Consider the following 14,109-nt stretch of genomic DNA (forward strand, 5'->3'; position numbering starts at 1 on the left):
CTGCTTAAAAGTGTCAGTTTAACAGCTGATGCATGTACACATGGTGATGGTAACTTACTTTTGAAGTTGCCGCAGCCGTTGCCGGAGCTCTTGGGTTGCTATGGGCAAGGATATATCCGAGGCGATGCTTGGAGTGGGCTCCTTCATGGACAGGTGTGAGGGAGAGTATGTAAAGCTGGAACCTGAGAGGTTGGAAGAGCTTTTGTGTAGCTCTATTGGTCTCTGGGGACTAGCACTGGGGGAGCTCTCTTTCTCCTTATTTACACTTGTTTTATTAGCATCTAGTTTTGGTGTTGGTGGAGGTTTCGGTGTCTCTGTTGTAGCTGATGAGGTCGAAGGTGTTGGAGTCTTCCCCTTGAAAATGGATGGCCTCTTTACTTGGGACGTATACTGCTCATCAGGAGATCGCACAGGTCTATCAACATAGAGGATCTACAAGAGGAAGATACCAGTGAATGCTACAGACACAAACAGTAATGTTCTCCTTTATGCTGTCAGGGTCTAGGATTCAGCTTAAACACCCTTTGTTTAAAGATTTCATAAACTTTATCCTGCAAATTCCTCTATGGTTTCTTACTTATGGCTGGATTTTAGCTATAACAGGTCTTGCAAGTTGCTTCCCCAGGGTTGCGAGGGAAGCCAAAATTGATCCAAACAAATAGCTTTTTGTACTGGGAATTTTCAATCTGCTAATGTTGGACACATAATGCTGCGGTGGGTGTGGGACAGAAGACTTCACATTCTTCTCCTTCAGGTACCATTTTCATGGCTACCACAACACTATACATTGTTATTATATTTATATGGGCTCCTCACACTGAAGGAAACGTTTCCATATTATGGGGCTGATTCTAAGTCGCACACTGATGCTACCTCTTTAGCGTCTTTTGCCATAGTTGAGTCTGCAACTTTATGCTAATGATGGGAACAACCCTTCACCTAATGTACAAGACTGTGTCTGAATGCGCTAGGGCTGTGATGCCCACTTTGGGAGTCTTCATTAAAAACACCATAGGGTCTTGCACCTGTTCCATGTTAGGTGAAGAACCACTGTCAGAGTCTCAGCTTGTAAACACTTCTCCGCCACACACCTATCAGGCAAATTATCTGCATGCATCTGTTTTGCCACTTCCCAGTCACTGCCCAGGAACGCCCAATTCAGTTCAGTGACCGTGTGGCTCAATCGGTAGTGACACCAAGGGACTTTTTAGAGATTTAGACGCATACAGGGCCTCTCCTTAACTATGATGTAATGTCCTGGGCCAAAGTGTACTTTCCATAAGAGAAGTTTTATTTTAAAGTCCTTTTTGAGTGCCTTCTTTTGTAAAGAATATATATATATATATATATATATATATATATATATAAATAAAATTGTTTTTCTATAGCTCTGGACATATCTACAAAAAACGCTAATTTACGTGAACATCATTGTATGCACCTCAGAATCATCCCCTTTGTCTCTTTGTTTGAGATGAAACATCAATTATTTATAATATTGTTAATTTTGTAGTGCCAATAAATCAATAATCAATCAATAAAAGCTGAGGAAACAAAGCTCTGTGATGCAACCATGTCAAAATCCGGAACTCAGACCCCAAGGCCCATTCAGATCATGTAAAAAAGTGTCACACAGGGCCTAAGTATAGGAATATGCATGACTACAAAGACATTAATTTGTACCATGCGCACAACCAAACAAACAAAGAAAATTAGGTCACGCAACTTTCCAATTATAAAGTCCCGCAGACGCGTTCAACATCTATTCAATTACAAAATCAGTCTTGAAAATAGATAATTTGCCTTTTTAGCTCAAACCTTCTGAGCTGGTGAAAACTTTTTTGAAACTCGTCATGTCATCTAGAAATATCAGAATAGTGCAGGGGTAACCTCCCCCAGAGTATTTAAACTGGATTTACTTGGCTTTATAAGTGAAATAAATTACATTGAAAACCTTTTTCCCCAGTCAATTTCCATTTAAAGTAGGTTATTTGGTGTTTGTTGATGTAGGACAGGCATGTCAGTGTGGTATTGATCAGAATATGGGTTATTTTGTGTAGAAGAGATTGAAAGTGAGTAAAGTGAGTAATATATTTGATACTCAGATTTGTCACCATCTGTATTGGTCTGTGTCACTGAACGTCATTCTGCCATTTCATCTTTGATGTCATCTCGCCACCTCAAACTTAATATTTCCAAAACCGAATGAATTATATTTCCACCGGCCAATAGTAGTTACCAACCTAATCTCTCTATCACTGTTGATAATGCGACAATCAACCCTACCCCACAAGCTTGCTGCCATGGTGTCATCCTTGACTCTGAACTGTCCTTTGTTACCCACATTCAATCTGTCTCAAAATCATGTTACATACATTTAAAAAACATATCCAAAATTTGACCATATCTTACACAAGACACTGCAAAAATTGTAATCCATGCACTCATTATTTCCCGCATTGACTATTGCAAGTCTCCTTTCTGGTCTTCACCACTACAGTCCATTTTGAATGCAGCTGCGAGGCTGATCTTCCTTGCCAAAACGTTCATTGTCTGCTGCTCCGTTCTGCCAGTCCCTCCATTGGTTACCGGTTTAATACCATATTCAATACAAAATACTTTTACTTGCAAATAAGGCTATTGACCAAACCACACCAACATACATCACTTCACTTAAATATCTCCCAACCCGACCTCTCCACTCTGCACAAGATCTGCATCTCTTATCCACACGCATTACTTGCTCACATTCACGGTTACAGGACTTTTTCCAAGCTGCATCCACTCTGTGGAATGCCCTCCCATGCACAATAAGACTTTCCTCTAGTCTGCAAACCTTCAAGTGTTCCCTGAAAACTCACCTCTTCAGACAAGCTTATCAGATTCCAGAACCGCCCACATAACATTCATAGATTCCATATATAATTACATTCCCTCTCGCAGTCCACACATAACCTCACACATTTTCTTTCTTCACTTTCACATTCTCCTGACCTTAGGCCAACATTCCTGTGTGGACTGGATCATACAGCTCACCAATAACCTCTGTAATCTGGCTGGACCAATATGCAATATGTAGCACCTACCCTTGTAGATCAATGCCCAGTTCCCTATAGATTGTAAGCTTGCAAGCAGGGATTTCCTACCTCTATGTCGATCTGTTATTACCCTGTTTTATTCTATTAATATTTCCAATTATAAGGTGCAATGGAATATGTAACGCCATATAAGAAACTGTTAATAAATAAATTTACATTATTTCATACAAGTAAAAAGAGCAGAGTGACTTACATTTGCTGGTAGTTGTGTCTGTCTGTGCCTTTGTGGCTGTAATTGTGCAGTCTATTTGTTAAATGATTGGCTGGGATAGCATGAGTGTTTTCAGCATAAAATAAGATGTATGATAAAGTCTGTCTAGGTGTAGCCCAAAGGTTCCCAAACGTGGCCCTCAAGGATCTCCACCAGTTCAAGTTTTAGAGATGTCCATGGTTGAGCACATGTGGCAAATTGACTGAGGTACTATTTAAGTCACGGATACTATTTAAGTCATGGATATCTCTAAAGCATGAACTGTTGCGGAGCCTTGAGGACCGCGTTTGGGAACCTCTGGTGTATCCTATGTACATGCAAAGTATAGCATTCTAAATCTATAGCCAGAATTAATAATTTATTTCACACTTTAAGGGCATTATTTAGAGTTGGACACAATTTGCATTTAAGCACAAATGTACATTGTGGGCGAGGAAACAATATAGTGTCCTGCTACTGATGTAATTGCACTTCACTCTCCCTACAAATAACAGGAGCAGATGTGCCAGGTATACGACAGGAGGTGTGGCTTCACTGCAAGTACAAACGATGGGCAGAAGAGAGGATTGTTCTGGGGGATACTACAACTCTGGGTTAGTAGGGAGACTATGGAGCAGATGCTAAATAGGTAATTGTTGGAGTTGAAACTACCCCCTCTAAACTACCCACATCCTCCAGCTAGTCAGTTATCTAACTGAGTCATAGGCGAAAACAACATAGCGAAAAAGGTATAACTCAAACAAAGTGCCGGAGACACAAGCAAATTAACAAACAACAAGTGAGGTAACGCAGTATCCCCCAGATGGACAAAAAAAAAAATGTTTTCCTCATTCGTCTTATCTGGGAAATACTGCGACTCAGGGACTTCCCAAAGCAGGCATTAAAAGGGAAGGGTCAAGCACAGACAAAGCCGTGCACAAACCTTACTAGCAAAGCTTGCATCTTTGGCCACAAACGTGTGGAAACGATAAAACTTAGTGAATGTGTGTACAGAAGACCAAGTCGCCGCTCTGCACAGTTGCTCAATTGAGGCACCCTATCGTACCGCCCAAGAAGCACTCATGGCCAGAGTAGAATGAGCCTGGGTAGGGTCAGGTACCGTCTCGCCCCAAACCAACTTAAGCTTGATTAATAGTAGAAGTAATCCAGTGAGCCACGGATCGCTGGGATATAGGCCAGCCACGTCAGTGAGCATTATAGAGCATGAAGAGGCAGTCTGACATCCGAAATGCCGCAGTATAAATCCGCAACGCCTGAACAACAACAAAGAAACAGTGGGGGCTAGCAGGATCAGCGGATGAAAAAACGGCAAAACAATCTCCTGAATGAAACGGAAGCAAGAAACCACCTTAGGTTGAAAGGATGGCCGAGTAGAAAATAAAGAGAAAGGAACTGGCGATAATGCTGCCAATTCCGAGACCCGCCAAGCAGAAGCAACTGCAACGAAAGGCTATTTCCAAGTAAGCCAATGCACATTCACAGACTCCAGAGGCTCGAAAGGGGCCTGTTGAAGAGCCGCCAACACCAAATTGAGGTCCCAGGACGGGAAAGGCTGAATATATGGAGGCTGTACATGCAGCACCCTCTGCATAAACATCTGTACGTCTGAATGAGAGGCTGAAAAAGCACAGACAAAGCAGCTATTTGGAGCCATGCAGCGTCTTGAATCCGATTGTTTTGTTTGTCTGCGTAGTAGCGGCCACCAGAGAAGAGACAATACGTACTTCTGTACCCACGGTGGTGATCCAATAGTAATGTTCCCTACCGGGTTTCTTCCCAGACAGGAGTTTCTTCTGAGGTGCAGCCTGTCAGACTATATGCTGAATCCCACTGCAACTACTGGCCCTGTCAGGCTATGTGCAGGATCCCAATGCTACTACTGGTAGGTGCCCAGGTAATCAGGGTTAATTACAGGAAACTACCTACAACAGAAAACAAACTAAACTAACCAAAATCTAACTTAAAGTAACTAAACTGTAACTAATAGAGGAAAAAAGGCACAGCGCTAGAACTAGATGGTGTTAGTGTGTAAGGACGTGTGTATCTGAGTGCACTAGTCAGGTGTATAACGTGCCATAGTGTGATATAAGAGATATATATATATCTCCTCTATTTGTATACGTTAAAAGGCCTGAGTACCTTTGTGTACAGCAGCACACCAAACCTACCTTATCCGACACTCAGGCCCTGATTCAGAGGCGCTCACAAAAAGCGAGCGCTCACTCTGAATCAGGGCGATCGCTTGTTTTTTTAGTTGTGGACTCCTGGCCGCTCGCATAGCTGTGGGTTACCACCCACAGCTTATGCAAGTGGCCAGGTGATGGCCGCGATGGTCAAGACCATCGCGACCATCGGCTTGCGACGAGACCCTTGCGGTAGGGTCTCGTTACCGCAACCCCAGTGGACTTCCTACTCTAATACAGCAGGAAGTCCACTTACTGATATCACGAGTGATGTCAGTAGGGCCGCCCACAAACGGCAGGCGTTCTGCAGGAACGCCTCTGTTTGCCCAGCCACCTCCCCGCCCCGCCTTCCAAACGGGGCGAGCTGTCGATCAACATCGACAGCTGCCCTTTTTGAATGCGAGCGCCGGAGCGAGTGCTTTTTGCGCTCGCTCCAGGGTTTGTGCGCACCACGCGTGCGCACTGATTAACAATCGACCCGCTTGCGAGCGGGTCTGAATCAGGCCCTCAGTCCGCAGGTTTCCTCCAGTCTATATAAACTGTAACTAAACCAACCAAACAACACTAACTAAAGTAAATAATATAAAGATACCACACTCCCTAGCCTACGGATGCTGCTCCAGACACAGAAGTTGGCATCTGACATCACCAAGCCCTGGAAACAACCAAGAAGGGGTTCTGTAGGAAGACCCTCCCTCAGAATCATGGGAGAGTGGGCAAGATGACTACTGCCTTAGAGACGGTGGCAATAATAAAAGTAGATGGCGGCTATGCTCCCGGTAATGCCCCTGAGAGAACTGGATCTGTAGTAGTTGGCTCCGGTCACTGAGAAAAGAAGGTATGCTGCTCGGCCGCCCAGTGCTACAGCTATAGGCTGTGACTGCTTCTTAATACAAGCCGTGGCTCCTGGGAGGTGGTGCAGGTAATCCGGAAATGATAGGGGCCATCTAAGTCAGAGATAGGGCCTCAAAGTACTATTTAGTGCCTACACCACAGCTTCCAAACTAAGGCCCAGATGCATAGTATCCCCCAGATGGGACGAAAAAAGGAGTGCAGTACACAATTCATACATATTACAGTAAGTGGTCAGAGAGTGCAGATAATCAGTACCTAATGGGTCCCATGCATCTACGGTGGATTGCCGCGATCCTGCAACCCGGCATCGCAGGATCGCAGAAATCCAACATGTTGGATTTTGGTGTTTTGACAATCGCGATCAAAAAATGATCGCAATCGGCAAATTGGGGACATTTAACATGTGAAATGTCACCGATCCAGCGACGGATCGCTGAACATCGATGGTGGGCGATCGGAAATTTCCGATTGCGACGATCCGTTGCAGATGTATGGGCACCTTAAGTCACACTGAGAGTGTTAAAAGAAAATAGAGCATAAAGCAAATATACAATTTTAACTTTTTTAAAAGTCCACATTAATGATGTAATCAGCCTTTCAGGTTTAATTTTAAAAAATGAGTGTTCAGAACACTGTAATCCTGACAATAGGTTGCAGCTGACACAGTTCTAACACATTAGCATATTTTGGTGAGTCTTAAGACGCATTCGGTGAATCAGATATGGCTGGCAGCAAGGATCAGCTAACAACTTGCACCAGGGGTCAAGTGCCAACATGACGTCATCACCCTCCAAACAGAAGCTAATGCGCCTGCTAAGTAGCTATCTTGGAACAGATTTCATGTAGACACACCGTTAGACAAAACGTCATCTTGCACGGACGAACATCATCATTCCTGGACGTTTTGCCTCTTTCTGAGTTCCGTTTTTTTGGAGGGAAAAATCCGAACTCCACGTGCAAACTCGAACCTATCCGAGCCTGCACATCCCTAATTCTAATTGAGTCAGTCCCCACCCCCCGATTGGCTACACCACTGTTTTCCCACGTAGCCTGTAATAGTACATAAAATACACATGATAAATCTGTGTACCCTGAGTGCAATCTTCATCTTGATGGTACTGTTGGGACCAGAGTTAATTAGCTGAAACCTCTGATTAATGGTCAGGTCATCACTGGTCAGCAGCTGATTCAATGGAATTTTCAGGTTTCCCATGGAACTTTGATGATATTCATCTTTAACCTGGAAGAGAGTAGATAAAACATTGTTTTTAGGGCAATAATATGAGATATGGTAAGAACTTACCCTTGTTATCTCTATTTCTACGAAGTCCATAGGGTTCCACAGGATACCTTGGGGTATAGGTGTGACGTCAGTCGCTGGGCACCATAGAGTTAAGCTTTTCAGCCTCCCAGGATGCACTAGGGTCCCCCTCCTATACCCCGCCCCCGAGCCAAGGCACCTCAGTTAGTTATCAAGCCATAGGCCGGAGGAGGAGAAGGAAGAGAGAGAAAAAAGATCTGGACACATACAAGAATCACATTCTCACCAGAGGGAGACGGAAAACCGGTGACCAGAGCAAAGCCCATCTGCAGCACAGGTGCGACAGGGCGGGAGTCCTGTGGAACCCTATGGACTTCGTAGAAATAGAGATAACAAGGGTAAGTTCTTACCATATCTCATATTTTCTACTTCAGGGTCCATAGGGTATCCACAGGATACCTTGGGGATGTCCCAAAGCAGTATCCTTTAAGGGTGGGGACGCTCCTGTGCAGAAAGGAGAATCCGCCGCCCGAAGGAAGCATCCTGAGAGGCGAAGGTGTCAAACCTGTAATACCTCACGAAGGTATGGACAGAGGACCACGTAGCAGCCTTGCAGATCTGAACTGCCGAGGCACCACGTCGAGCTGCCCACGAAGGACCCACAGACCTAGTGGAATGAGCCTTCAGAGAAGGAGGGACCGGTAGGCCTTCATGAAGATAAGCTTCAGAAATAGCCATACGGATCCAGGCTGCCAAAGTTTGCTTTGAAGCAGGCCAACCCTTTTTACGGAAGCCATAGAGGACAAACAAAGCGTCCGACTTCCTAAACGAAGAAGTGCGGTCAACATAAGTCCTTAAGGCCCGCACAACATCCAAAGAGGCCTCACCCACGGAAAGACCCGGTGAGTTAAAGGCCGGAACAACTATTTCCTCGTTAACATGAAACTGGGAAACAACTTTGGGAAGAAACTCGGGCCGAGTGCGGAGCACTGCCCTGTTCCCATGAAAAACCAAGAAAGGGGGTCTACAAGAAAGAGCCCCTAACTCAGAAACACGTCTGGCCGAAGCAATGGCCAGAAGGAAAACAGTCTTAGCTGTTAGCCATTTAAGATCCACTGAGCCCAGTGGTTCAAACGGCGGTCCTTGGAGAGCCCTCAGGACCACAGCCAAATCCCAAGGCGCCACAGGTGGAACAAAGGGCGGCTGAATGCGGAGAACACCCTGCATAAAGGTGCGCACATCCGGGATTGTAGCAATCCTACGGTGAAACCAGACAGATAGGGCCGAAACCTGTACCTTCAAAGAAGCAAGGCGAAGCCCATGATCTAGTCCCGCTTGCAGGAAGGCGAGAATCCGAGACAGACGAAACTCCCGCGGTGCATAACCTCTCGGTCGACACCACTGGAAGAACGTATGCCACACGCGATGGTATATCCTCGCGGAAGACGGTTTCCGAGCTCGTAACATGGTACGCACCACAGAGCTGGAAAACCCCCGGGACCTCAGCATGGCCGTCTCAACAGCCACGTCGTCAAAGACAGCCGAGTCAGGTCCGGGTGAAGGCAAGGACCCTGAGACAGAAGGTCCGGTCGTAGCGGCAACCGCAGAGGACTGTCCACGGACAGACCCTGAAGGTCTGAGAACCAGTGCCGTCTGGGCCACGCGGGAGCTATCAACAGGAGCGTCCCTCCTTCCTGTTTGAATTTCCGGATTACCCGTGGAAGAAGGGAGACCAGAGGGAACAGGTATGCGAACCGGAACGTCCACCGGACGGACAGAGCATCCACCAGAGACGCCCCTTCGTCTCTTGTGCGAGACCCGTACACCGGCAACTTGTTGTTGTGCCGGGACGCCATGAGGTCGATTTCTGGAAGACCCCACCTGTCCACCAGTAGTTGAAAAACATCCGGGTGCAGGGACCATTCCCCCGGATGAACGTCCTGGCGACTTAGAAAGTCCGCCTCCCAATTTAGCACTCCCGGGATGAAGACCGCTGATATGGCCGGAAGATTGCGCTCCGCCCAAACCAGGATCCGAGAGACCTCTACGAGAGCCGCCCGACTGCGAGTTCCTCCTTGCCTGTTTATGTAGGCCACGGTGGTAGCGTTGTCCGACTGGACCTGCACCGGGCGACCCTGGAGAAACTGCTGTGCCTGCTGGAGAGCATTGAAGACCGCACGGAGTTCCAAGATATTTATTGGAAGCTCCGCTTCTGTCGGCGTCCACCTGCCCTGGAACAAGTGTGGACCCGAAACTGCTCCCCAGCCCCGAAGACTGGCGTCCGTTGTCAACAGGACCCAATTTGGAACCCAGAACGGACGTCCCTTGTTGAGGTGGGTCGTCTGTAACCACCACGCAAGGGACAGGCGAACCTCCGGGGTGAGCACAATCGTCTGGGACTTCAGAGACTGAGGCAGCCCGTTCCACTTGGACAGGATCAGGTGCTGCAGAGGTCTGGAGTGAAACTGGGCGTATTCCACCATGTCGAACACGGACACCATGGAGCCCAGTAACCTCATCGCCGAGTGTAAGGACACCCGGCGGCTGTGCAGACAACTGCGCACCCTTGACTGTAAAGCAGAGATCTTGTCCTCCGTCACGAAGATCCTTTGCTGTCCCGAGTCCAATAAGGCTCCAAGATGCAGAATCCTCCGAGACGGGATTAGAGTGGACTTCTGCCAGTTGATTAGCCAGCCGTGCCGTTGCAGCAGTGCAATGGTCAGGTCCAAGTGGCGTAACAGGAGCTCTGGAGATCCTGCCACCAATAACAGGTCGTCCAAATACGGCAACATGCGGACTCCCTGCAGCCGCAGAGAAGCCGCCATGACCGCCATCACCTTGGTGAAAACACGTGGTGCTGTTGCCAGGCCAAAAGGTAACGCCCGAAACTGGAAGTGGTCGCTGCGGATTGCAAACCTGAGGAACTGTTGATGGCGCAAAAGAATAGGGACATGCAGGTAAGCGTCCTGTATGTCCAATGACACCATGTAGTCCCCAGGTTCCAGCGCCAGAATGATGGACCGTAGGGTCTCCATCCGAAACTTCGGGACCCGCAAAGACTTGTTGAGTGCTTTGAGGTTGAGAATCGGACGATATGACCCATTGGGTTTCTGTACCAAAAATTGATTTGAATAGAAACCCTGGCCCCTCTGGGAGAATGGAACAGGCACTATAACTCCAGCCTGGAGCATAGTGTGCAATACCTTCCGCAGCTCCGTAGCCTTGTTCCAGTCTGATGGTAGACCCGTGGTGAAGAAGCGAGCCGGGGGTCTGTGCCGGAAGGAGAGGGCGTATCCGTGGGAAACCACCTCCAGAACCCAAGTGTCTGTCGTAGTGGTCGACCAACACTGGGCGAACTGTAGCAGGCGGCCTCCCACCCTGGGATTCCCCAAAGGGAGGCCCGGACCGTCAGGCCGCAGGCTTGTCATCTGGCTTGGGGGCCGGACGTCTGGTACTCCATGCCTGCTTCCGGGGCTTGACCGATTTCTTAGGGCCAGCCTGTCGAGGAAACGACTGTGGTTTGGGCCTGCCCTGGGCCCTAGATGACCGAAAGGACGATGGTCCAGAACCAGAAGGAGCAGCGGCCGACGGGAGACAAGCAGATTTGGCTGCCGCCAGCGTGGCCACAATCTTATCCAGATCCGGACCGAAGAGAACTTCTCCGGTAAACGGCAACGCTTCCAGACCTTTCTTGGAATCTGCGTCCGCCTTCCAGGATCGCAGCCACAAGGTGCGACGAGCAGCTACCGCTGCTGAAGAAATTCTAGACACCAGAGTACTAATGTCTAGAGCTGCCTCGTTGATGTAGGTGGCCGAATCACGGAGATTGCCAATCAACTCCGCCTGTTCGGCCGGACAGTCGGATTCAAAAGAAGCCTCTAATGAATCCGCCCAGCGCTCCATCGCTCTGGCAACCCAGCAAATGGCCATAGCCGGCCGTGCTGCCCCCCCTGCAAGGGAATAAGCGGACTTCAGGCAGATTTCTACCTTGCGGTCCGTAGCATCCTTAAGGGAGGACATGGATGGCATCGGCAATGTGGCACTACGGACAAGACGGGTCACGTGAGAATCCACCTGTGGAGGGGATTCCCACTTAGCAAAATAATTATCCGCGAACGGATAAGCCACCGCCAGGCGTCTCTGCGGCTGGTATCTTTTGCCAGGTTGTTTCTACGCCTCCTCTAAATGGTCCACCAACTGACCCGAAAGAGGAAAGACTGTGGCATCGCCCTTCACATCTTTGAAAAAGGCATACTTAGATTTAGCCGCTGGGGGAACTTCGTCCTCAATCACCAAGGCTGTGCGGACCGCCCGAATAAGTCCAGGAATATATACTTTGGACTTAGCATCAGCGTCCTTAGTATGGAGAGGTTCCTGATCGTAAGGATCAGGAATCTCCCCATCATCAGACGTCCCTTCGTCATCCTCATAAGGAGCGGACAGAGACGCCACCGGCCTTTTATGAGGCCGCATCACAGACTCCCCTTGCAACACATCCGACAAGTGCTGTACAGAACTCGTCAGGGAGTTAACCCACGCTGGCTCCTGAGAACCCGGGAGCGGGGAAATAGGGAGACTGTGGGGTACCACCAATTGTCGTGGGAACCCCTGCATGGGTGACGACACCACAGACTGCTGGGACAAACCCATCGGAGTAAACGCGGGCTGCGGAGCTAACTGGCCCACTAAAGCTGTTAACGCCTGAGCGAAACAAGCCCAGGGCGGCTCCTGTACCGGTGCTGTAACCGTAATAGGCCGCGCCATGGACAAACACTGCCGGCAAAGGCCCTCCGCGCTACCCTCCCCCTCCGCTAACGGTACTTTGCACGTGGTACACTGTAGCCGGAGGGGAAAATCACTTTCAGACATGATGGCACCACGTATGTGACCTCTCTCACCAATTAAGTATTAAATAGGCGAGAGACCACCCTGCAGCACCGCACCGCAAGGGCTTTAGCAGAAAGAACAGGGACAGTAATAAAGCTGACAGTTTAGAGAAGAAAAGTTACAGGCAGCGCTAGCACAGTCACATACAATGCAAAGAAAATCAATTCCTGCACTAACAGTGCTGATCACTCACCTACGCAGACACAGGGCCTGGTAGGACACAGCGCTGCATACACAGACCTGAGCCACAGCAGAGGAGAGGTATGCGGGGGGACCCAGACCACAATGCTTCCGTCCAGCGCTTCCAGCAGCGTTCACCATGCGTTCTGGAGAAGATGGCCGCCGAGGAGCAGAGAGGAGGCTGGCCTGGGGGAAGGCGCGCTCCCCTGGCATTCATTTAACCCCTGGGACGCCGCAGCGCTACCGCTCTGCTGCGGTCCGCTGTCCCAGGGGGTAGTGGAAAGCGCAGGTTGGTCGCCTGGCTCCACGCTGCAGCCAGTCCCCAGGGAGCCCCCTGCCTGGGGACTTAGGACCATGTGACCAGCGGGGACCCACCGCGGGACCCCGCTGCTTACCTTTGTCCCCCTTGGATCCGGCCATGGTCCGGAACATCTGGGGTCACCGCTGTGACCCCAGATGCTCACCAGCATCCCCGGATCGGTACCGGCGTTCTGGTACCGGCGGGGGTGTAGGGAAGACAGCATGGACGTCAGGACTGACTGTCCATGCTGTACATCCAGATGTGCAGCCACAGCTGCACTGAAGAAAGCTTCAGGGGCTCTTCTAGCCCCCACTCCGACAGGTGCACCCGACGCCGGCCGGGCACCAAACTAAACTGAGGTGCCTTGGCTCGGGGGCGGGGTATAGGAGGGGGACCCTAGTGCATCCTGGGAGGCTGAAAAGCTTAACTCTATGGTGCCCAGCGACTGACGTCACACCTATACCCCAAGGTATCCTGTGGATACCCTATGGACCCTGAAGTAGAAAATCAATAATATTCAGAGCAAACACTGCTGTTGCAAGAATGCCCCTATAATATCTACAACTGTTTACAGCCACTAAATTCTCATAATTCATACAAGTGGCAAGATGCCATCAAACATGTTTTATCTTGAGGGTTGGTGAAATAGACAGATGGGAAAATGGCAGGTGTAAGGAAGCATGCACGGTTACCTCCTCCTGGTGAGACAACAGGACAATTAGTAGATCTCTGTGTCTGTACCCACACAGACCTATGGTACGGACAATACTGAATAACCAAAGTGACACATTCTGAATCTGTAGTATATCAGATGTCTAATGCTGTATACACACGGTACAACCTGTCCAACCAACGATATCGCTGATAGATTTCCCTTCAATTATCTGTAGTGCAGGGCAAACGATTTTGGATGTACACACTGATAGATCCTATCTATAATAGATATTTCAGTGAAGTCATCGCTTAACATGCAAATCGTGTTGAAATCGTCCAAGCTGGCCTGCATGTACTATGGACGACAATGCGGGAACGGGCATCGCTAGTCGTTCGTTGATCATTCGCTGCATAAAGATGAACGATTAATCGTTGATCGATATCATGATCATTCATTAAAATCGTACTGTGTGTATGCA

At 48.7% G+C, this 14,109-nt stretch overlaps 1 protein-coding gene across 3 annotated transcripts in view; it reads right to left on the minus strand.

Annotated features, from left to right (window-relative positions):
* Nucleotides 1-14,109, minus strand: part of ESYT2 (extended synaptotagmin 2) — a 170,987-nt gene that overhangs the window by 11,625 nt on the left and 145,253 nt on the right. For all 3 annotated transcript variants that reach the window (XM_088445432.1, XM_088445431.1, XM_088445430.1), the window contains 2 exons: nucleotides 7,438-7,587; nucleotides 59-432 (listed from right to left, as the gene is read on the minus strand). In XM_088445432.1, coding sequence (XP_088301558.1) covers nucleotides 59-432; nucleotides 7,438-7,587 — 524 coding nt within the window. The remainder of the gene's footprint in view (nucleotides 1-58; nucleotides 433-7,437; nucleotides 7,588-14,109) is intronic.

Source organism: Taudactylus pleione, unplaced genomic scaffold, assembly GCF_031769625.1.
Source record: "Taudactylus pleione unplaced genomic scaffold, aTauple2 ptg000380l, whole genome shotgun sequence".
Lineage (NCBI taxonomy): Eukaryota > Metazoa > Chordata > Amphibia > Anura > Myobatrachidae > Taudactylus > Taudactylus pleione.